The 22,947-nt window shown below is 50.2% G+C and overlaps 1 protein-coding gene across 2 annotated transcripts; it reads left to right on the top strand.

Moving 5' to 3' along the window:
• The first annotated feature begins 4,753 nt into the window (after nt 1-4,753).
• On the top strand, nt 4,754-21,817 carry fus (FUS RNA binding protein). 2 transcript variants are annotated; one of them, XM_043680078.1, is made up of 15 exons: nt 4,754-4,827; nt 8,446-8,482; nt 8,584-8,744; nt 9,012-9,174; nt 10,857-11,149; nt 12,410-12,590; nt 14,482-14,516; nt 16,589-16,624; nt 16,714-16,823; nt 17,339-17,468; nt 17,691-17,801; nt 18,239-18,380; nt 18,927-19,012; nt 19,473-19,632; nt 21,564-21,817. In XM_043680078.1, the coding sequence occupies exons 1-15, from the start codon at nt 4,815-4,817 to the stop codon at nt 21,601-21,603; spliced, it is 1,698 nt and encodes a 565-aa protein (XP_043536013.1). In that variant the 5' UTR covers nt 4,754-4,814; the 3' UTR covers nt 21,604-21,817. The 2 variants fall into 2 exon arrangements, with proteins under 2 accessions (XP_043536013.1, XP_043536014.1); XM_043680079.1 differs by having other exon boundaries at nt 4,757-4,827; nt 8,449-8,482.
• Nucleotides 21,818-22,947: the final 1,130 nt, after the last annotated feature.

Here is a 22,947-nt window from a genome sequence, read left to right as displayed (position 1 = left end):
ACACACACACACACACACACACATAGACACCTTTGATCAGGTCACACCTTCACCTTTTAAATTCCAGAGAAAACCAGGTGTAATTTGTCGAACTCTCCTCAGCAATCAACCTCGGGCAATCCAGCTCTTCTCTTGCACTGCATGGCCCTGGCTGCAGACCCAGCCCTGTTTAAACACAGGGACCGAAACTGCACACAGGTATTGCAGACGTGGGGTGACTGACCCGGTTCGATAAAGATTTCCACACCTCCCAGCCTGTTTACTATCAGCTGGCACAGTTTTTGTGTTTCAGATCAATCTCTGTAAACCTCCTCTGGGCCCCCTTCAAAGCCCGGCACACCCTTCCTCAGCTCCAGGGCCCAGAATTGCCCACAAATGTGGTCTGACAGAAACCATATACATCCTCAGCAGTACACCCCTGCTCTTGTATTCTCGCGCTCTGGAAAAGAATGCTAACGCTGCATTTACCTTCCTGACCGCCAACCGAACCTGCCTTCAGAGGATTCCTGAATTCGGTCTCAGAAACCCCCTTTCGCGCTCCAGATTTCCGAAACCTCTCCCCGCTTTGAAAGCAGCCTCTGTGCGTCACCTCGCACGTTCCCCCCCCCCTCCCCCCCCCCCCCAAACCTTGTAGCCCGTCTGCCACTTCTCTGCCCGCTCTCCCGGCCTGAGCCGAGCCCTTCTGCGGCCTGCCCGCTCCCTCTGTGTGCCACCCCGCCCAGATCGTTAACGTATCACGTGAAGGGTTGTGGTCACGACGCTGACCCTCCTGGGGAACTCCGCTCGTCACCGGCTGCCATTCCGGTAACTCTGCCAGCCAACCAACCCTCTGTCTGTGCCAGTACCTTGCCCCCCCTGCCCCCCGTACCAAGGGCTGTTATTCCTTTGAGCAGCTTCCCCCCCCCCCAGTCCAGCACCTCATGCGGGTGGGAGATCTTCAGACTAGCGTCTACAGGAAAGCAACGCACACAGACCAGATATTCAACTGCAGGAGCGATTATTCCCTACATCCACAAACCGGGGCTGCATCAAGACATTATTTAAATGGACCACAACACACTGCAGCACCCAGGAACTACCAGCAGCAAAAGAAAAATACTTATACAGAGTATTCAGGGAGAACGAGTGAACAATAAACACAGATTCTAGATTAGAGCGGTGCTGGAAAAGCACAGCAGGTCAGGCAGCATCCGAGGAGCAGGAGAATCGACGTTACGGGCAAAATCCCTTCATCAGGGATGAAGACAGGGAGGCTCCAGGGTGGAGAGATAAACGGGAGGGTGGGCTGGGGCTGGGGAGAAGGTATTTTAACCCAATAAACACAGTCCACCGATTCCTAACCAAAAAACCCAGACACAACACGTCCAGAGAATCTAGCTGCACTACTCTACAGTCATCGAGATGTACAGCAGGGAAACAGACCCTTCGGTCCAACCTGTCCATGCCGACCCAGATATCCCAACCCAATCTAGTCCCACCTGCCAGCACCCGGCCCAAACCCTGCCTATTTATATACCTGTCCAGATGCCTTTTAAATGTTGCAATTGTACCAGCCTCCACCACATCCTCTGGCAGCTCATTCCATACACGTACCACCCTCTGCGTGAAAAAGTTGCCCCTTAGGTCTCTTTTATATCTTTCCCCTCTCACCCTCAACCTATGCCCCTCTAGTTCTAGACTCCCCCACCCCAGGGAAAAGACTTTGTCTATTTACCCTATCCATGTCCCCCTCATGATGTTATAAACCTCTCTAAGGTCACCCCCTCAGTCTCCCCCACCCCAGGGGGAAAAGACCTTGTCTATTTACCCTATCCATGTCCCCCCGTCATGACGTAATAAACCTCTATAAGGTCACCCCCTCAGTGTCCGATGTTCCAGGGAAAACAGCCCCAGCCTATTCAGCCTCTCCGTGTAGCTCAGCCCCTCCAACCTGGACAAAGCGTTAGCGTACTCGCTCTCCGCGGATGCTGCCTGACCTGCTGTGATCTCCAGCATTTGTTGTTTTCAGTACAGATTCCCGCCATCATTTGTTCCTATCATTTCCCATCTTCTGCCCCCCCCTCCCTTCTTGAGGTGCTAACTTTCCCACCTTCCAAAGCTCCGCCCCCTGTCTGATCCCAGGGACTCCTGAAAGACCACCGGCCGATGGCTCCAACACCACCCTAGCTCTCTCCGGCGGAATCCAGAAGGATGTGATACGATGGGAATTAGTTCCGGAGCTCCCCCCTCCCCCCCCCCGCAGGAGAACAGCCAAAGGAAGATGGAGGAGGCCATTCTGGCCGTCTCTCTCCCTCTCAAGCTCGCTTTTCTCCCTTCACCTATTGACTCTCACCGGGTGAAGTGTGTATCTGTGGCTTCGGCAACTGTGCAGTTGGTTGATGCCTCCACCACCGCCCCCCCCCCCCCCTCAAGGACTGGGTATCAGGATGGCCGTAAGACATGGGAGCAGAAATGAGGCCATTCAGTCATGGCTGATGAGTTTCTCAACCTCATTCTCCCCATTTCTCTCGGTAGCCCTTGATCTTCAAGAACCTATCTCTCTCTGTCTTAAATCTACTCAGTGACCCTGGCCCCCACTGCCTTCAGTGGCAATGAATTTCACAGACTCCCCACTCTCTGGCTGAAAAGATTTCTCTTTATCTCACTTCTAAAAGGCCTTCTCTTTATCGTAGACTCCCGACAGTGTGGAAACAGGCCCTTCAGCCCCCGCAAGTCCACACTGACCCTCCGAAGAGTCACCCCATTCCCCCGATCCTATTACTCTGCATTTACCCCTGACTAATGCACCTAACCTGCACATCCCTGAACACAATGGGCAATTTAGCACGGCCAAATCTAACCTTTACTCTAAGGCTGTGCCCTTGGGTCCCAATCTCTCCTGCCAATGGAGACATCTTCCCAACATCTCCTCTGTCCAGGCCGTTCAATATTCAGCGTGTTTCAACTAGAACCTCATCAACCTCTAAACCCCATCGAGCATAGACCCAGAGTCCTCAAACTTTCCTCAAATGTTAAGCTGTTCTTTCCTGGGATCATTCTGATGAACCTCCTCTGGACCTCCCCCACGTCCAGTCCATCCTTCCTGAGGTGTGGGACCCAAAACTGTGCACGCTTCTCCAAATATGGTCCGACCTGGCCCTTATAGAGCCTCAGGAGTACATCCCTGCTTTTATATTCAAGTCCTCTCCAAATAAATGAGGAAGGGCTTATGCCTGAAATGTCGATTCTCCTGTTCCTTGGATGCTGCCTGACCTGCTGCGCTTTTCCAGCAACACATTTTCAGCTCTCCAAATAAATGCCATGGTTTGGATTTGGATGAGAGCATAAGAGGTACAGTTAGTAAGTTTGCAGATGACACCAAAATTGGAGGTGTAGTGGACAGCGAAGAGGGTTTCCTCAGATTACAACAGGATCTGGACCAGATGGGCCAATGGGCTGAGAAGTGGCAGATGGAGTTTAATTCAGATGAATGTGAGGTGCTGCGTTTTGGGAAAGCAAATCTTAGCAGGACTTATACACTTAATGGTAAGGTCCTGGGGAGTGTTGCTGAACAAAGAGACCTTGGAGTCGCAGGTAGGTAGGATAGCGAAGAAGGCGTTTGGTAGGCTTTCCTTTATTGGTCAGAGTAGGAGTTGGGAGGTCATGTTGCGGCTGTTCCATGCTGTACATCTCTAAGATTTAAGACTTCTGAATTTTCTCCCCATCTAACCCCCTTGGGTAACCCCCTTGACCTCCACCCATTCCAAAACCCATAAGGAAAGGGACGTGGCTATGCCCAGAGATGGCAACAGTTCATTGCGCGCCAAATTCATTCATAAAATACAGACACGGAACGTGACCTTTCGGTGACCTATAAGCCCCGCCCCCTTCCTCTGCGGGCCGCTTCTCCCCTCGGGGGAACCCCCAGCTCTTTCTGTTTGTATGGAGAGGGGTGTCGTTGGTCGTTTGCACACTTAATCCCACACCCGGTGCTCGATTCGAAACCTTGGAGAGGCAAAAAGGCAATTTTCCGAAATGCATATATGATGTCCCGTGGGTGCAACTTCTTAAAACGGTTTTAAGAGTGGATATCGCTGAAAAGACTCTTTATGAACCCCCTCCTCCTCCGCGGGGAATGGTCGAGTCCTTCCCTTCCGCCTCGGAGGTTGGGGGGGCGTGTTCACTTTTGGAATCGTCCATCCCGTTTTGATGAGGGGGGGCGTTTGCAACAGAACGGGCATGACCTCTCGTTAAAAGCATCACTCGACACCAGGGTCCCCCATCCAAATGATGTTGGACATGTTACTAAGATCTTTCTGAGCAGGGCTGCGAAATCCAACGTGACCCTTCTCGAAAGGTTCCTTTTTCAACGTTTCTCTTCCCCCTCCCCCCGATTCTAGACCGGGGACCCGCCGGCTGCACCATTCCCTGGTGTTGGTTGGGGGAGCGGAGGGAGATGGTCCCGTCCTTTGTCCGCGAAGCCTGGAGATCACGTGCCCTCCTCCCGCTGACTGTACCAACTCCATGGAGGGAGGGATGAATGCAGAGTGCAGAGAATGCCGGGAAAAAAAAGGGGGAAATGGGTCGGGGGCCACTTGCGATTTTCCGACAAAACAAAATACAGGAACACTCAGTTGGGGGAAATCATAACATAAAGGCGGCTGGAGTGCCCGCTGAGCTTTTTGAAGGTCACGCCCACTTCCCCCCCCTCCTTTGCTGTGATCCAAGGGGAGGGGCGTGGCGTCCGAGGCCCCGCCCATTCTCCGGGTAGACCCGGCCCCTCTCGCAGCGGAGACGGTCAGTCGGAGCCGGAGCTCCGAGCGAGAGGAGGGAAGATGGCGTCCAATGGTAAGAGGACCAGGAGGGAGGGAAATGAATAGATGGGCGGCCAAAAATAAAAAAAAAAAATTGTCTGTTCTCGCCCGCTTTGTCTCGGACGGCGGTCGCCGGCATGGGACACTCTTTCAGCGGGGCGTCCGTTACTTTTGTTTTTTTTTTCGCAAGCCGGCCGCCATTTTGTTGGGCCTCCCATTTCCCTTTCGGGCGGCGCCATTTTCTGAATTAAATCGTCCTCTTTAACCTTCGGAGGGTCGGAAAATTTAAAGCGAAACCTTGCGGTGTGTTTTCGCGAAATGGCCGGGTTTTAATTTCGTCGCTGGGGCGACGGCGAGGAAAGTGCGCAACGTTTCTGGTGGGGGCGGCGTGTGTGGCCCGCCGCCATTTTGTTGCCCTCGCCGCGCGCGCGTCTCTCTCTCTCTCTCTCTCTGTCTCCCTCGTCTCTTTGTGTGTCCGGCGGCAACATCGGCGACCCAGGATGCGTGCCCCCCCTCTTTCCTCCCGTCTGTTCCTTCCCTCCCGTCAGCGTGCTTGCGCTTCGGGATGCGCGGCGAGCAGCGAAGGTTCCGGTCGCGCCGCCATCTTGCGCCGATGGCGATCCTTCATCCGCCCCTCGTTTTTCTTTTATTTCGGCCGCCCGGATCCAGCAACTGGCGCGGCAGATGCCTCCCCCGCGCTCTCCCGGTGACCGCGGCGCCGGTGGTGGCTCGGGGCGAGGCTGCCCCGGCCAGGATGGCGCCGGATGGTGGGCGGGTGGGCCGCCGCCCCCCTTCCCCTCCCCTCCCCGTCTTTGATTTCACGCCTCGACCATGGCGGCTACGTCCGGGGTCTCTGAGCTTCTCCGCCGCCTTCCCCATTGTGGCCGGTGGCGTGATGACGTCAACGCGGCGCTACCTCGAGTGGGGAGGGGGCGGGGCGTGGGCGCAAAGCGGAAGTCTACTCGTGCCCTTTAACCCCACCCCCCCCTTCCCAACAGCCAGGAATGCCCAATATCATCAAGTTTGATCAGGAAGACCCGGGGTAGCCGGTAAAGGGCTCCCCTGAAACCCACAGCCACTTGCTCGAATGAGTGTATAATAAAGCTGGAAATGTGTTGCTGGAAAAGCGCAGCATCCAAGGAACAGGAGAATCGACGTTTCGGGCATAAGCCCTTCTTCAGGAATGGCTTATGCCCGAAACGGCGATTCTCCTGTTCCCTGGATGCTGCCTGACTTGCGCTTTTCCAGCAACACATTTTCAGCTCTGATCTCCAGCATCTGCAGACCTCACTTTCTCCATGAGAAGATTCTATGGCTAATCCATCTGAGCTTCACATCTTTGGACGAGAGGAGCAAATTGGAGCACTCTGGGTAAACCCATGCAGCCACTGGAAGAATGTGCAAATTCCACTCGATGCTTGCCTAAGTTGGAATTGAACTGGGTCCCTGGTGCTTTTCAGGCACCAGTGCCAGCCACTGTGTTGTCCCATTAAGTTTACTTGGCCATTAGCTCATGGCTAATATGTTCTTCCTGTAACTTTTGATCCCTTACTCATCAAGATCATGTGTGCATTTGTCTGACACACCTAATGACTCAGCCTCCACATTTACTATCCTCCGGCTGAAGAAGGTCCACCGCTTCTGCGTTCTAAAGGGTTGTCCCTCTGAGGCTGTGCCTTCGCGCCCTAGTCTGTCCTTGGTGTGGTAACTAGTCCCATATTTAGGGTTCTCTAATTCACAGGTGCAATCCCACATGGTTGGGGGGTTGGTGGGAGGTGTAATTTCAGAAATCTCTCCCACAAGCATTCCATGAATATTGGTGTTTCATGTTCTACATCATGGTGATCCCACTTGAGTTGAGATCACCTGAGATAGAACTGGAGATCAGAGTTGAGTGTGGTGCTCTAAAAGCACAGCAGGTTAGGCAGCGTCCGGGGAGCAACAGCATAAGCCCTTATGCCTGAAACTTCGATTCTGCTGAAACGCCATCGGATGCTGTCTGGCCTGTTGTGCTTTTCCAGCACCACGCTCTCAACTCTGATCTCCAGCATCTGCAGTCCTCACTTTCTCTCATAACTGGAGTTCAGCATAGTGAATCTACTCTGGGTTGTCAGCAATTTGTCTATACCGTCAGGTAAGAGGCCCCAACTCATCTTCCAGCTGTGGTCTGACTCTCCAGTTGGAGGTGTCAGCACACATAAATAATGTTGAACAGGGCATTGGGGGGGGGCTACTTCAATCACCAAGATGCAAGGTAGTCTCATGCATTCTGATAACCCTTTGGTTAGGCCACAGTGCACAAAGTATCCCATCAGAATAATTGCATTGGAGAGGGTTCAGAAGAGTTTCACTAAGAAGTTGCATTGGGTGGTAAGCCTTAAATAGGAGAGGTTTCATTGGTGTTCCTTGTTCACTAATGCCCAGGCCAACCTGAGCAACCCTTACTGTATCTGCTGTCCTCTGATTGATGCTTTGGGAATTCCTGACCCTCTACTTTGTTTTCTTCCCTGGTGGGCACCAGAGGGTTTAGATGGGTCTTCCGTTGGGGTTGCTTTTGATATTAGTGTCGCGAGAGAGAGAGAGGCCTCTGTTTCAGGTGAAGTTGGATAAGGTAGCCTGGTGGAAGGGGCAGGGTGGGGGCATCTCGTGGAGGTGACTGAGGTTGGGATAGGGACAGTCGCACGTTTTGACAGACGTCTGTCGTCCTGGGTGAGGAAGTCATGTTGGAAGTTGTGCAAATTCCTGCTCAGCGGGATTATTGTCCTGCACTGTTGTGGATTGGAAGTGGGATCTGGTGGAGGTTGAGACCACTCAGCCCCTCCAGCCCTGTCCCACCATTGGGGTTCTGATTTGTGATGTTATCTATAGACTGTTGACCCAGAGAGCCAGGTAATGTTCTGGTGAGCTGAGTAGGAATCCCAATATAGCGGATGGTAGAGTTTGAATTCTGTTAAATATCTGGAATTAATCTAATGGCCATGAAATTTAGATTAGATTCCCTACAGTATAGAAACAGGCTGTTCAGCCCAATAAGTCCACCCAGACCCATTTCCCTACCCTTTATATACCCCTGACTAATGCACCTAACACTACAGGCAATTTAGCATAGCCAGTTCACCCGCCCCACACATCTTTGGATTGTGGCAGGAAACCAGAGCACCCAGAGGAAACCCAAGCAGACTGAGAATGTGCAGACTCCACACAAGCATCTGAGGCTGGAATTGAACCCTGGTCCCTGGCACTGAGGCAGCAGTGCTCACCACTGTGCTGCACGCCCACTATGATGGTTGCCAGGACAAACCCATCTAACATCCTGTAGGCCTGGATCTCCCTTGACCTGTCTGACTCCAGACCCCATGGCAATATGATTGACTCTGCCGTCCCTCATCACCCAGAGGACAGTTCATTAAATGCTGGCCTAACCTTTGACCCCTGCGATGAATCAGCCAGCTTCCAGTCTACCTCCTGACAGGCTTTCGCATCCTTGCCCACCCAAGTGTTTATCTATTTCTGCCTGAGCCATCCAAGCAATCTCAACCCTAAAAGGTTGAAGTATTCGATTGTAGGTTTCTCGTGCTCTGTGGAACTGAAATATTCCTTATTGATTTAATGAGAAAAACTGACTTTTTTTTTTCCTTTCGTCTCCCCAAAGCAGATCTTGGGAACTACGGGCAATCTGCTCCTCAGAGGTGAGTCTGTTTGTTGAGCGACGACTTTTGCTGCTTGTGTGTTTGTTACCAGGATGTGTACCTTCTAACCTGCCTGTGTCCTTGTTCTCTCGCCGTCGCAGCTATGGGGCATACAACACCCAGTCCAGCCAAGGAGGTTACTCGCAGCCCCCACCTCAAGGCTACAGCCACCAGGGCTACAGTGGCTACAGCCAGTCAGGGGACTCATCGGCGTACGGCCAGGGTGCGGGCTACAGTTCATCCTACAGTCAAGCGCAGAGTGGTAAGCTATAGTTCAGTTCTGAAGATGGTTATCTTGCCCCCCCCCCCCTCCCCTGAGAGGGTTCTGCGCGACTGAAGCAGTGGGATTATCCCATGCCCTCTGCTGCAAGAGCAGGGTTGTTCTGTTGGTTCTGGATGGGTAGTTGATTGAGCAGAGTTGCCCTGTGCTGCTGTGCCCCGGGAGCTCAATTTTTCCTTTTAGGCGATGTTACCGTTGAAGGGGCTGGTGTGCGTTTGTAACGGATTATCCTCCTTTGTGTTTTGGCAGGTTATGGGAGTCAGCCTCCCTCTCAAGGCTACAGTCACTCTGGCCAAGGAGGATACAGTTCAGGGGGTTACAGCAACACCCAGGGGTCCCAGAGTTCATACAGTCAGCAGTCCTCTTACCCCAACTATGGGCAGCAGCCAACCTCCACCTCCTCAACAAGCAGGTGAGCTCTCTCTGAAAAGTCTGCGTCACTCCATATCTGGTTGAGAGGAGGTGTCTATATTAACGCACTGTGACCCAGAGGGGCTGGAAGGAGTGAATGTACCTGACAGTGTGTAATCAGCCCCAGAAGGGGGTGGGTGAAAGCAGTGTGTATATGATGCAGCGTGTAATCAGTCCCAGCAGGGGAAGAAGTGTGTATTTGATGCATCAGTCCTGTTAAACTACAGATGTGAGATGGGCCAGGGAATCCCTTGTGGACTCCGACCTGTAAGCCTCTCAGTTTGTCCCGGAGATGGTACTTGTTGGAAGTTTGTAATAAAGAACCTCTTACAGTTTAGTTTAGTTTTAGTCATCCCCTTTTGTTCATTGATAGCATCACTGTTACAGCATAACATTGATATCTGTACGCTAAACTAGCTAGGTTCTAATAACCTAGGGTACCAACTCTTCCAGTGCTCTGTCAGGCTGCTCTAATGTACTGATACAAAGTGGCTTCCTTACAGTTTGAAAGAAAACTGCCTGTTCTTAATAGGACAGATAACAGTGAAAGAGAATCTTTTTGTAAGGAAGAAAAGTAAATTGGCAGATCTGTGTGTGCTTGACTGATCACTCCTACCGGCCTTCAGCTATCCCATCGGGTGGGGTAAAACATACCCAGCTGAGTTAAGCATCTGCTAGTGAGATAAATTCCTATTATAAAGAGGTATCAGGCGAAGCTAATTGGGGAGTCCATAAGATAACCTTGCACAGCTCACATGTCTGATACAATTGTTTCTCGAAATGGCTTCGTAGCAAGGAGGGCTAACTTTTGACCATAAATAGGTGTCCTGACGGACTGTGTCAGAATCTCTTCAATGTTAGGTTTAGAATAATTTTAAGCTGGGAGCAGATTCCTGCTTTTTATCTGAAGCACAGAATCGTTCTGTACTCGAGGCTGAAATATTCCTGCAAGGTTGTACTTAAAATGGTTAATTAGTCTCTTTTCAAGTTTGTGATCCAAATTCAAATAAGAATTGACAGTCTGTAAGGTCTGTAGAGTAATCTGCAAGAACAGCAGGGAAGTTAGGGCTTCATCAATATTACTTTTAAAGAGTTTGTATTTAATAACTGGTAATGGCTACTCAATGTCATCATAAAGTCCCAAAATGTAAATACATTCAATCCATACTGGCTCGGCAGCCCCAGCACTAAAATGGTCTCTCTCTGGTGTCCTTTTGAATTCAAGTCAGCAAAGATTTTATTTTGTTCTCTGTCCCGCTTGCAAGGGTCCATTATAATTGGCAGCATCTGACTGTTAATGACTAAGTGTTTGCTATTCCAGTTTCGTTTCGGGGTCCGAACCCAACACTCGTTAATTTGACAAGGGAACAACTGTGAATGTTATCACTGTGTTCCTGTTCACACAGATTCACCGATGCTGAGGCAAATGTTCTGCATTGCCTTACAGCATCCTGTTATCACTTGGTGAGCCCAGATGTCCCTATCTTCTGCATACCTTGAGATTTCCCCCCACCTCCTTTTTCTGAGCCTTCCTGTCTGTCTATTTTCTAGTGCAGCAAATGTGGTCTATAATGCAGCATTTACATTTTAGTCTAAATGTTTAAAGGCAAGTTTTAAGGCAGTCCGAGGGGCGTAGGAAAGTCTTGAACATACTGACGTTTTTAAATTTCTTTTTGATTACAGCTATGGGGGCTCGAACTCCCAGCAGAGCTCGTATGGGCACTCCCAGGGAGGTGGTTACAGCCAGCAACCGAGCTCCTATGGTCAACAGGGCTCCTATGGCCAACCACCAAGCTCTTACAGTCAGCAGCAAGGCTCCTATGGCCAACAGCAGGGCTCTTACGGCCAGCAGCCCGGATCCTATGGCCAAGGCGGTGGTTACCAGGGCCAGCAAGGAGGATATGGCGGGCAAGGACAGTATAGTGGGAGCAGTGGTGGTGGTGGTGGCGGCGGCAGTGGAGGTTCCTCTGGAGGAGGTACGTTTCAGGAACTCAAGACGCACTCCCACTCTCCCTCTGAAGGAAAGCGGTGTTTCATGCATGTGATCGGCACTCTGCAGCTGCTCCACTTTGATGCATTTTCCCCCTCTGAGACCTGGAATCCCTCCCAGGTCTCAGAGGGGGAAAATATTTTCCCAGGTTGGAAAATCTTCAATGGCAGGCCACCTGCCTCTCTCCGTTGTTGAGAATTCCAAGATTCCCCACCTTCCCGAGTGGAGAAAGGGAATGTTGGGCTCTATCTGAAAGGCCTGGACCCTGTCCTCAGTCAGTTTGGCCGTGCCCGGGGGGGGGGGGTGGGAGGTGGTGGTGATCTCCCCACACCCTCACCTGTTTGGAGTCTTTCATCCGATCTGAGATCACCTCGTTCTTCTAAGCCCTGGACAATATGAATCCAACTGAGCTTTGTGAGTGTAGGAGTTGCGATGTTTGGAAAGGTACATGAATAGGAGAGTTTTGGAGGGATGTGGGTGACCTTTTTAGTTTGGGAATATGCTTGGCATGGACTGGTCTCGTGTCCATAACTTGATTGGAAACATTGATTTTGCACCCCTTCCCCCCCCCCCCCCCCCCCCCCCCCCGGCAAACTATCCCAATCTGTGATTTCTATTCTGCGCAAATCTTGTTGAATTTACTGGAGTTGGCCCGAGATCTTGGGTTCATTTGCTCTCTACATCGTAACGCAGCTGGCCGTCATGATCTGACTGTGGGGACTGAATGTTTCAGGGTGGGGCCTGAGCAGAGTCACTGCTAGCAGTGGTCTGTGAACCCTTCGGTTGGAGTACTTTGCTGTGAATTCACGGGCAGCTGGGTGTCTGGGTTACCAGGGACCTGAGTTCAGTTCCTAACCTCTGGCAACTGTGTGTGTGGGGAATTTGCACGTTCTCCCTGTGTCTGCATGGGTTTCCTCCCATAGTCCAAGGATGGGCAGGTTAGGGTGGATTGGCTGTGGGAAATTGTCATGTCGTGCCCAGGGGATGTGCAGGTTGGGGTGCATCAGTTAGGGGTAAATGTAGAGTAGAGTAATGGTGGTCGGGGGATTGGGTCTGAGTGTATACTTTTTGGGAGGGTCATTGTGGCCTTGTTGTGCCTAAGGGCCTGTTTTCACGTAGTAGGGATTCTGAGTGGGTGTTGAGATGCAGCATGCATGCTGTTGTTTCTCCCTTGTGACCTGGAATTTTTCTGTCTGTCTCCCTCTGTCCCTCCCCCACCCTGCCTTTGTCTCCCTGGCTATGGCAGGTGGGTACGGCCAAGATGCCAGCCCCTCGAGTGGTTACGGAAACCAGGAATCCGGCAGCTTTGGCAGCCAGCAGGACGGCCGTGGCAGGGGCCGCGGAGGCTATAACCGTGGCAGCGGTGGCTTCGAGCGTGGTGGCGGCGGTGGAAGAGGAGGTCGTGGAGGTCGTGGTGGGGGCATGGGGTAAGGGTCAGCACCTCTAGCGACCACTTTCCTGCTGCTTGTTCTGAAGCAACAACCATGAACTCGTGACGACTAACCTGTCTTTCCCTTTGTTTGGTCTGGGGGTGGGGGTGGGTTGTGCAATTCTGGGGGAGGGAGTGTTGAGCTGCCCCTCCCAGTCGCCGCTGAGGGTCAAGGTTCATCCACTCTGTGTCTGCAATTGTTATTTATTCATAACGGGGCAACCGGGCCCTGCTGGACGGTTTTCACTGGAGTTTGGGAGATGTCGGGCAGATTCTGTTTACGGGGCTTCTGTCTTTATAATCTGCCCTGTTTTGAAGAATGTTTTATTTCACGAAAGTTGATGCATCTCTATTTCCCTGTTGGTGGTGTAAAGGTTTCCATTTATCACTGCGTGGCGAAACAGCACTGCTGAGGCTCCATCCAGCCTGTTTCTGGTTGGTGCGTTGACGTGTCTGTGTGTGCGTGTAACTGTGTGCATAAATATACATATATAGTGCTCATCTGTTCATGGTGCATAAGTGACCAGTGGCAGCCAGTTTCCAGGCTTTTCACACGAGACCAAATTCTTTCTCTTGCACAGAGGGTTTTATCTCTTTCTTTTTTTTATTTTCCAACTGCCAGGGCCCGCCCGTGGGTTCTGCTGTCATTTCGGGGGGGGGGGGGTGGGGATGTTGTCTGTGTTACTGAAAGGGAGCTCATGACGACTCGTCAACTCTGATTTGAGGGACATTGCGGCGGGGGGGGGGGTGTCATGGCCAGAGGCACCAAGTGGGTCTGCATGGGCACGGTAGGCCGAGTGGCCGCCGCCGCCTCTGCTGCTTGGTGAACCTCCCCCTCCCCCTGTGTGTCACCCGCCAACATCTTCACCCGGCTCAGGGTGTGTTTCAATCCAGGCGTAGCCGTGGGTTGGTTATTAGCTCACCAGTTACATCAGACCCGCTGCTGCACTTGGGCATTGATATTTGGGTGTTGTCTCTCTGTTTTGCCAAGTTCCCGGATGGTGAGTATGTGGTATACAATGAAAGCAAGTGTCTTTTATTCTCTTTTTGAATATGTAGATGTAAAGAAAGAAAAAAAAGAGTGCTTTCACCTTGTTTCTGATGTTAACAAACTCTGCAATTTTGTGTGTCACAGGTTTCAAAGTGAAATGAACTATGTCACTTCTCCACCCTCCACACTAGCTTTACATAACAAGTCTTTATATTTTTTTGTTGCTGTTTTTGGCTTTTGTTTGATAAGGCTCCAAGGGGAGGGCAATGGGTTTAAGAAAATGCATGTCTTACAGTAGCTTAAACACCATCACAAATTAGCCTGGTCAGATGGTTATTTTGTTTAAAAGAAAACAAAGGTTAACGCAAGTTTGCAAGATGTCTTTTCCACATACACACACACACACACATACAAAACTGTGGTAGCAATGGTCTGTGTTTTGAGATATGAATTGCAAGGTAATGAAAGACAAACTGGGTGTACCTTTTATCAAAGTACGACCTGATTCCTGTATTAAACCTATATATCGTCAGTCTTATTTTTAACATGAACTGGATTGAAGGGCTGTAAACGGTTAAATTCTGGCTTGAGCTTAGGTCTGCAATTGTCCTTTTTTTTATGCAAGGTTTGGTGTTAGTCAAATACATTCTTACAGTGGAAAATTTTGACCAGTTAAGGGTTTTCTGACGTACTGGAAAAAAAAACTAAACAAAACTGCAACGGAAAAGAGCTGGTTTCGGTGCCATTGTCGCAAGAGGTCTGGTTTTAAAAGGAGGAAACAATGATATACGTATATATAATATATATTCCATAGAACCTTATGCTTAAGTTGACACACGACACACTCTCACGCACACGTTGGAAAAAAGCTTCAAAGTCTTCAAATTTGTCTCCCCAGCGGTGGTGACCGAGGTGGATTCAATAAGTTTGGTGGTAAGTGAAGAGTTAAGCAACTCCAAAAAGCAAAAAAAGTGGAAAAGTGAAACAAAAGTTGTATTGATATGAAAATAAAATTGCAATGTGTTGCCACCTGTGAACCAAAGCCACCATGATCAGGATATAACCTATGGGAATGTCACTTAACGGGTGGGTGTCAAGAGACACATTAGTGGCTGTCTTCCTGATGGCCACGTGGGCACTGAGTGGTATCCTTCAATCTGGGCCTGGCTCGCAACGTTAAAACGCACGGCATCTAGTTTTTATTTCTCCAAAAACAAACCAGCCCAGTTTTAAACTGGGTACTGGTATTCTTGATGTCCATGTGTACTTAGTTTGCCATGTGAGACTGGTCCAAACACTGCTGCCAAGTATGGGTTATATTTTGGAGCGGTTGTTGATTTTGGTTCCACCAAGAGTTTCTCCAACTTCCATTGAGTTAATTCATTGATCTTGGCCTGTATGCAATGATTGCCAGTGTCAGGCTTCCCATGGGTTATTGGTGAGAAGGTTCTGCGATGTGTTGTGCACGTGGCCCTGCGGCCCTTTGGTGTTTTTCATTGCCTGGCATGCCTCTGGGAGGGGGGGGAAGGTTGAGTGACGCTCCCTGCCTTGGTGCCTGTTTTTTGGATGGCCCCTCCCCCCCTGAGGAGAGGTGGATCTGTATTAACCTTGGCTTCCAGGGTCAGCCTGTTTGGCTCCAATCAGAATGCTTTGCAGGGTGACTCGATAGGAGGCTGTGCCCTTGCAGAGGTAGTCTGGTTCCCTGTCTCTTGCTGCCCTGCCTCCATTTAATGGGTGACGACCTGTTGGAGCGCAGATCGGGATTGCCTGAACTGGGGGAAAGAGAGCATCCTGCCACGTTTAAATTTGTCTTTGTTCTTATGTCTGTTCCCATTCTGTATGTGTGGGTGCACTGGCCCTAACGACCTGTCTCTGGACATGTTGCCAAATGCAGATGTGTTCTGAGGCTTGTGTCTGGGTGGCTAGTGGCCATGATTTGGGAATGGGGTGCTAAACGTTTTAATGAGGTTTAAGATCTAAACATGTGCCAATCTCAGCAATGTGAAGGTGGCGAAAAAGGTGGTTGGTTACCCTGATTCCTTGTTTTAAAAGGATGTGTGCAATAAAACGACTGATGGGTATGTGATAGGGAGAGGGGAGGGTGTGTTTTGAAAGTAACACCCTGTTTTGTTTTTGTGTGTGACTGTAACCTAGTCGCTGGCCACAGCAACTTACTGTAGAGGGGGCGGGTCTGCTCGCTGACCAGGGTGCTGTTGTGCTCCGGCATGTCCCCGAGAAGGCTTAGACCTGTTTTAGATCACCACCAGCAGACACTCCTGCTCTCCGATCCGATGGCCTGTTCACATTCTGTACCAGCGTAGGCTGCTTCTAAAACAGATGAATCCGTTTCCAAAAAAACAAACGTTAAACTTAAAACATGTGAACGTACGGGTTTTAAAGATGTAAGCTGTAACAGTATTGCAGAATGAATGACAAATGCCCAGTGTGTCAGGAACACTGTTTCGTTTGCAACAAGAGGTCTTTGAAAGTCGTTTTTTTTTTAAAAAAAAAGAATTTGCCCATTGGGGCTGACAAGTTCTGAATTCTAAATATGGAGAATGCAAATGTGTTCAAACTGGTTACAGATCAGTGGAGGAGGCGAGGTGGTTTAAATCATTACTCATATATATATACACTAATAAAACAAGTGAACTTTGGGTTCTGTGTGCTTAATACTCAACCAAATCAAAAGGTGTTTTGATGGAATACAAAAGCTGGTGTTTCTTGTGGGTTTGGAGTTGGTTTTTTTTCCAATGTAGCTGATGTGATTTGCTGGAAACTGCAGGTACAATTTTCTTTCCTCTGAAGTTGGTAAATGGTTTATTTGTTCATGAGTGCCTTGAGCACCTGGATCTCTATACACTCTGTTACTTTTGACAGTGCTGTTGTGTTACCTGTGATTTGTTTCTGCTGTTGGGGTGTGACCGGGGCTGTTGATGTTGAATGAACGGTGATTATTTTCTCTGCTGAATCTCTTTTTTTTTTCTTTCTTTTTCACATTGAAGGACCGAGAGACCAAGGACCCGGTGCTCCAAATCCAGGTAGGGGCGTATTTTTCATTCCTCTTCCTCCTTTTCCAGTGTGTGTGCAACAATTGATTAACGAATAATCTCCACCATCTGCTCCTCAGGCTCTGACCAGGATAACTCTGACAATAACACCATCTTTGTCCAGGGGCTGGGTGATAATGTGACTGTTGACACGGTTGCCGATTTCTTCAAGCAGATTGGGGTGATCAAGGTGAGACGCCTGTGTCCCAGAGTCCCTGACTGGGGTAATGCTGTTGTACCGAGGCACCTGGAGTTACCAATGTGGGGTACTCATTACTGTCTCAGACTGCCTGGGGGCAAACTGCTTTGACCGTCTGTTTGGCATGTTCCCTTTTTACTGATCCCAAGCCTAGATTCGATTTCCCCCACCCTCTGGGCTTCCATTCTGCTGGCTGCAAGTAGGAGTAAGAGGGTGGGGATGGGCTGTCTGTGTGTTCAAGGGTTAGACTTCCCCAGGAGCTCTCGGGGAATGGGGGCACATTTGGCATGTTACGCCAGGCTGTGCTGTTCCTCGACTTCACTGGAACTTTGCAGACCGTGCACCGGGAGGTCTGAGCAAATGAGGGGCTGTGCATGCTACCCTTGCTGACTGAGAATCAGCGTGGTCTGGGTTTCTGGAGGGCTTTGCTGACTCTTGCTGGAAGCTGAACCCACACCCCTTTTTTTTTGTTTGTCTCGTCACTCCTCTTCTCCCCCACCCCCCAGTTGAACAAGAGGACTGGCCAGCCGATGATCAACCTCTACACGGACCGTGAGACGGGCAAGCTGAAGGGAGAGGCCACGGTGTCCTTTGACGACCCTCCTTCTGCCAAAGCAGCCATCGATTGGTTTGATGGTGAGTCAGCACATCCCCTGGCTTTGCCTGGTATCTCTCTAAAACGCTGTAAACTGAGATGGTTGGTAGTCTGTAAGATGAAGCTTGCTACAATACAACAGGTAGCAAGAGAAATTCCACGTTCTGTCCCCGTAAGGTCAAGGAGCAGGATTAGGCTCCACCCTTTGATCGTGACTCGGGTGTTTTACTGTCTCTGTATTTTTTTTTCTTGTGCATCTGCAGGGAAGGAGTTCAATGGCAATCTGATCAAAGTCTCCTTTGCCACTCGGAGGACGGAGTTCAGTCGTGGGGGCATGCGAGGTGGAGGAGGGAGAGGAGGCGGCGGAGGGCGAGGTGGTTTTGTCTTGTAGTAAAGTCCTTGTTTGCATGTACTGTTCGGTTTTTCGAGAGAAACTCCCCTTCAAAGGCAGCCAGCAGTTCTTGTGCTGCAAGGGTGAGGTATTGTCATACAGGCGGTGCGTAACAGTTGTATCCCATGTTCCTGTCAAATTTGGGAGGATGCAGCATTGCTCTGTCTGCAGTCTCTCTCTGCTGGTGCAGCAGACAGCTCCCTGGGCGTTTCACTGAAATGAACCACTTTGCCAGGCCCCTCTGCCAGCCTGGCTCCTGGTGTAAATCTCAGCGCACACTCTGCGTTATTCAGCGGCTGCTGTCCAGGTGTAGGAGTGCCGAGTGTATTATATGGTGTGGGTTCCCAGTCTCTGGTTATGATTCGGCAGCTTCTCCTTCCTCGGGTTGTAACAGGTATGTGTGTGTGTTTTGTTGTTTAGCGCCAGTGGGCCGTGGAGGATACGGTGGTGGTGGTGGTGGTGGTCCCCGTGGCAGCTTCTCTGGCGGTGGAGGTGGGGGAGGAGGCGGAGGTGGATCTGGTGGTGGGCAGCAAAGAGCCGGCGACTGGAAGTGCACCAACCCGTAAGTAGACCTGACGGAGTGTCCCTTATCCTACCGACCAGCCCCAGAAATCCGCTTCCCTCTCCAGGTTCCCCGATAGACCTGTCACCCTGCTCCCCACTCCCTCGTTTCTCCCCCCCTTCGCCCCCCAACCCACCCAAGACGGGCAGGTTTCTGTAACTCCATTGCACAACAGCCGTTGCCATCGTGCAGGCTCCCTCAATCAGATCCTTCTGTCCAGAACGGGCCAGGACTCTCCCATCTCCCTGGAACAGTCTCCCACTCCCCTCGGCGTTCCTGGGGCTTGCTCCTGTGAATCCCTGATGGCCTTGGCTTGAACCAGTCTACTCCAGAGCAGTCTGTCGGCTCCTTTGAGTCAGGAGGTTGCTGCTGAGGAACGTGGTGCCCCTTTCTCAGCCTGTCTGTGGGAGATATTGGTCACAGCCTCTGTCTGATCTCCGAGGGCTGTGTAGAGGGAGGGTGCGGAATGTGGTACAGTGCAGGGGGCAGGGTGACCGGACAGTCTGACATCATTAACCGTGGTGACCTTGCTTTTCTGGTTGGCAGGACATGTGGCAACATCAACTTCTCCTGGAGGAATGAGTGTAACCAGTGCAAGTCGCCCAAGCCTGAAGGAGGCCCACCCCCAATGGGTATGTCAGGGCTCCTGCTTTCTTTGAGTTGGGGGGGCACTGTGCTGTGGTTTAAATGGTTGTGTGGTAGAACGCCGAATCCCAGCACAGCTTCATGTGAACAGGCAGCCGTTTTATTGTCATGGGGTCTTTCGTGTTTGGAGGGGACTGTCGAGGGAGCTGTATCTAACCCTGTGTCGTCCCTGTCTCTGGAAGTGTTTTGGGGTGGGGGTGGGGAAACAGTGTAGAGGGAGCTTTACTCTATCTAACCCCGTGCTGTCCCTGTCTCTGGGAGTGTTTGATGGGGGAGGGACAGTGTAGAGGGAGCTTTACTCTGTACCTAACCCCATGCTGTCCCTGTCCTGGGGAGTGAGAGGGGGGATAGTTGTTTTGGCGGGGGGGGGGGGGGCGGGTGTGGGGAAGGTGTTGCTGTTCCTCCTCATGCTGGTCAGCTCCTGTACAGTGTGTATGTTGTGTCCAGGTGGTTTTGGAGGTGATCGTGGTGGAGGTGGTGAACGTGGTAGCCGCGGTGGCTTTGACCGTGGTGGTTTCAGGGGACGAGGTGGTGACAGAGGAGGCTACCGTGGCAGAGGTGGAGATCGAGGTGGTTATGGCATGGGAGCTGGCAAAATGGATTCCAGGTACGTTGGGGGGCTGGGGGGGGGGAGCGGTCAGGGGCAAACTCCACACCTTTTTTGATATGTCGTGGGGATAGTGTTTTCTGAGCTCTCCACACACTGCCTCCTGATTGTGTGTCTTACCCCTCACTCTCCCCTGCCACAACCTTGTCACTACCCACACTCCCCTTCCTGTCACAGCCACTTCCTGCAGCCGTACCATTTACCACCTCTGTTCGTCATGACTTCATCCATTTGTCCAAGGTTACCTCTCAGCCTACGCTTCTGTCCCCACCTTTCGCCATACCTCAGACCTTCCTTTCCTGGTAAATCTCTTCATTTTAATAGTATTCTGCCTTCGTCTGGGTGAGACAGTATTCCAGAAGCTTCCTCCCCAATGCTCTATACAACCTTATACTCCTGTACTCCAGACTGGATGATGAAGGCGTGTGCGTTAAATGCTGCCGTAAGCTATCCTGTCTACATCTGACAAACTTCAATGGATTATATACCCTTCGACCACACTACTCACAACCTTACCATTAATTGTATAAGCCTTACCCGTTTTTCCTCTCATTGGTCCATTTGATCACAATCCCTTTGCAATCTTAGAAAGCCTTCCTTCGCTATCTACTGTGCCACCAATTTTGGTGTTCTCCACAAAGTAACTTACCGTGCTTTCTATGTTCTTCTCCAAATTATTTCTATAATGACAGAAGACCAGAACTGTTCCCTGTGAAACACTTCTGGTCACAGACCTCTAGTCTGAAGAGCATCTCTCCACCATTACTACGTCTCCTGCTGTTCAGCCAATTGTGTCTAGAAGGCAGGCTCTCCCTGAGTCCCCATGTGACCCAACTTCACTAATTACTCTGCCACGGGGCACCTTGTCAAACGCTCTATTTTAACATCCAAATAAACAATGTGTATTGCTGTCGTCATCAATCCTTTTGGTATCTTCCTCAGAAAACCCAACTAAGTTGGAGAGACACTCTCTTTTCCCCTCTCAAAACCAACCTTATCCCTAATCATCTCCAACAATCGACCACAACCAAAGTCAGGCACTCAGGTTGAACATTTCCCCAGTTTTTCCTTTATCAACGTGAGCCACTGCAGTCATCAGGCACCTCACCCGTGGTTATAGACGATGCACACATTTCTCGAGGGGTCTGGCAATTTCTTCCCTTATTCCCCAACGTTAGATCAGGAGACGTATCCACCTCAGACCACCTGAACACACTGATTTTAACACGTCACAATTTATTTCTCTATTCTCCAGACTCCAATTCTTTCTCCACCAGTAAAAACTGGTGCAAAATATTCATTGAACATCTCTTCCATCTCCTGGGGTTCAATGCACAGATAACGTATTCACCTTTAACAGACCCTATCCTCCCTCTGTCCCGTTGCTGCCTTGCTCTTTAATGTATTTGTAAAACCTCTGGATTAATCCTTGACCAGATCTGCTCATGCTGTCTCATTCATATTCCCTCTTTTGCCTTCCTGATTTTTCTTGATAAGAATGCTCTTGCACTTTTTTTTTTATATTTGATTGATTGAGATTGTCGAACCAAGCTGTGTACAGCCAAAATAAGATTCTCTTCTCTTGACCAAACCTGAAAATCGTGATTGTGTCTATTGTTCCTGAATCTCACTGGCCTTACCGTGCACTCTGAACAGGAACATCTATCCCAAAGGCCCTCCTCTTCAGGCTGGCGTGTTGTATGAACACTTCTCACAGCCCCTTTTGGTGTTGAAGATGTTCTCCCTCTTCCCCACCGTGACTGGTCCCCAGTTGGTTTGATCAGGGCCATGTTCTCTGTATTTCCACATGTCCCTGTGACTGAGCCTTTACCTGTGTTAAGGGTGCTGTTGGTTTGAAGATGCAGTCTGTCCTTGGCCAGTTTGGGAGAGACTTTAACCTGCTTGTTCTCTCTCTCTCTCTCTCTCTCTAGGAGCGACCACAGACAGGACCGTCGGGAGAGACCCTATTAGATTGTGTACATATTCATTGGGACCATATGGGATTTGTACCTTTTAATTTTTTTTATTTTATATACCGTTACTGTGTTTGGAACGTGCTGCAAGCTGTGTAGTAACCGTTACATTGTGTGGGGGGGGGAGCTGTTGTTTCATTTTTGTTTTTGTATCTGTTGGATTTTACCTGTATTTTCTCAAGTTGACATTAAACTTCCAACTGTTTTAACAAGCCTGACTCTCCCTTGGTAGCAGGGTGGCTGGGATTTATTGGATATTCCAGGCTGACCCTGAGGTAGCCATGCACATGGGACTACGTCTGTTCAACAAATTTGGTTGGCTCTGTTTCAGTGCTGCCTGACTCTGAAATCTACCCCCGGAAAGCAAAACTCTGATTCCCCAGGTATGGGAAAGTCATGCAAAATACTTTGTCTATTTACCCTGTCTGTGCCCCTCGTGATTTTATAAACCTATAAGGTCGTCCCTCAGCCTCCAATACTCCAGGGAGAACAGTCCCAGTCTATCCAGCGCCTCCCTAAAGCTGTAACCTTCCAACTCTGGCACCATTCTTGTAAATCTTTTCTGAACTCTTTCAAAGTTTCACAACGTCCTCCTGCCAGGATGGAGAGGGGAACTGGACAGAGCGTCACCAATGTCCTGTACAGCTGCAACATGCCTTCTTAACACTATACTCAGCTGCTCTGACCAATGAAAGCATACCAAACGCTACCTTCACTATCTTATCTACCTGCGACTCCACTTTCAAGGAGCTACGAATCTGCACTCCATGGTCTTTGTTCAGCAACACTCCCTCGGGCCTTACCAATAAGTGTATAAGTCCTGCCCTGGTTTGCCTTTCCAAAATGCAGCACCTTTATGTAATTTGAACGGCCTGCCGCTCGTCAGGCCATCTTATCCTTGGGTATGGATGGTGACGAGAGAATGGAGGCTGATGGCCTTAGATTAGTTCGTAGGTTGGTGCAGCAGCTGACTGGCCTGTTCTGCATTGGTTCGTTCTATAACCTTCCCTACTACCCCTGTACCTCCCAAATTTTGGAGTCATCAGCAAACTTACTAACTGCCTTACATTGATGATTTGAGTGGAAATGTACAAGTGACAGAGTTCCTGAGATTCCCCTTCCCATTCTTACCTACTCCAGTGATGCTAGCTTTCACTGATCAAGACTGCCTTCATTTGTACTCACTGCAGTTTGGAAGATGTCTGGTGAAATTTTCCTCTTGCGGGAGGTATGTCTAGGACCAGAGGGGTGTTACCTCATAAGTCATGGGGACAGAATTTGGCCCATTGAGTCTGCTGTGCTCCTCACCTCCCCCCATAAGTTTACTCACTGTTACTAAATT

Source organism: Chiloscyllium plagiosum, chromosome 39, assembly GCF_004010195.1.
Source record: "Chiloscyllium plagiosum isolate BGI_BamShark_2017 chromosome 39, ASM401019v2, whole genome shotgun sequence".
Classification (NCBI taxonomy): Eukaryota; Metazoa; Chordata; class Chondrichthyes; order Orectolobiformes; family Hemiscylliidae; genus Chiloscyllium; species Chiloscyllium plagiosum.
The sequence above is the reverse complement of the archived record's forward strand: the minus strand, read 5'-3'. Positions and strand labels throughout refer to the sequence as shown.

Coding starts and splice junctions, on each gene's coding strand:
- fus (XM_043680078.1), top strand. Junction 19,013..19,472: donor AGGAGGCCCACCCCCAATGG/GTATGTCAGGGC, acceptor TGTTGTGTCCAG/GTGGTTTTGGAGGTGATCGT. Junction 19,633..21,563: donor GCTGGCAAAATGGATTCCAG/GTACGTTGGGGG, acceptor CTCTCTCTCTAG/GAGCGACCACAGACAGGACC.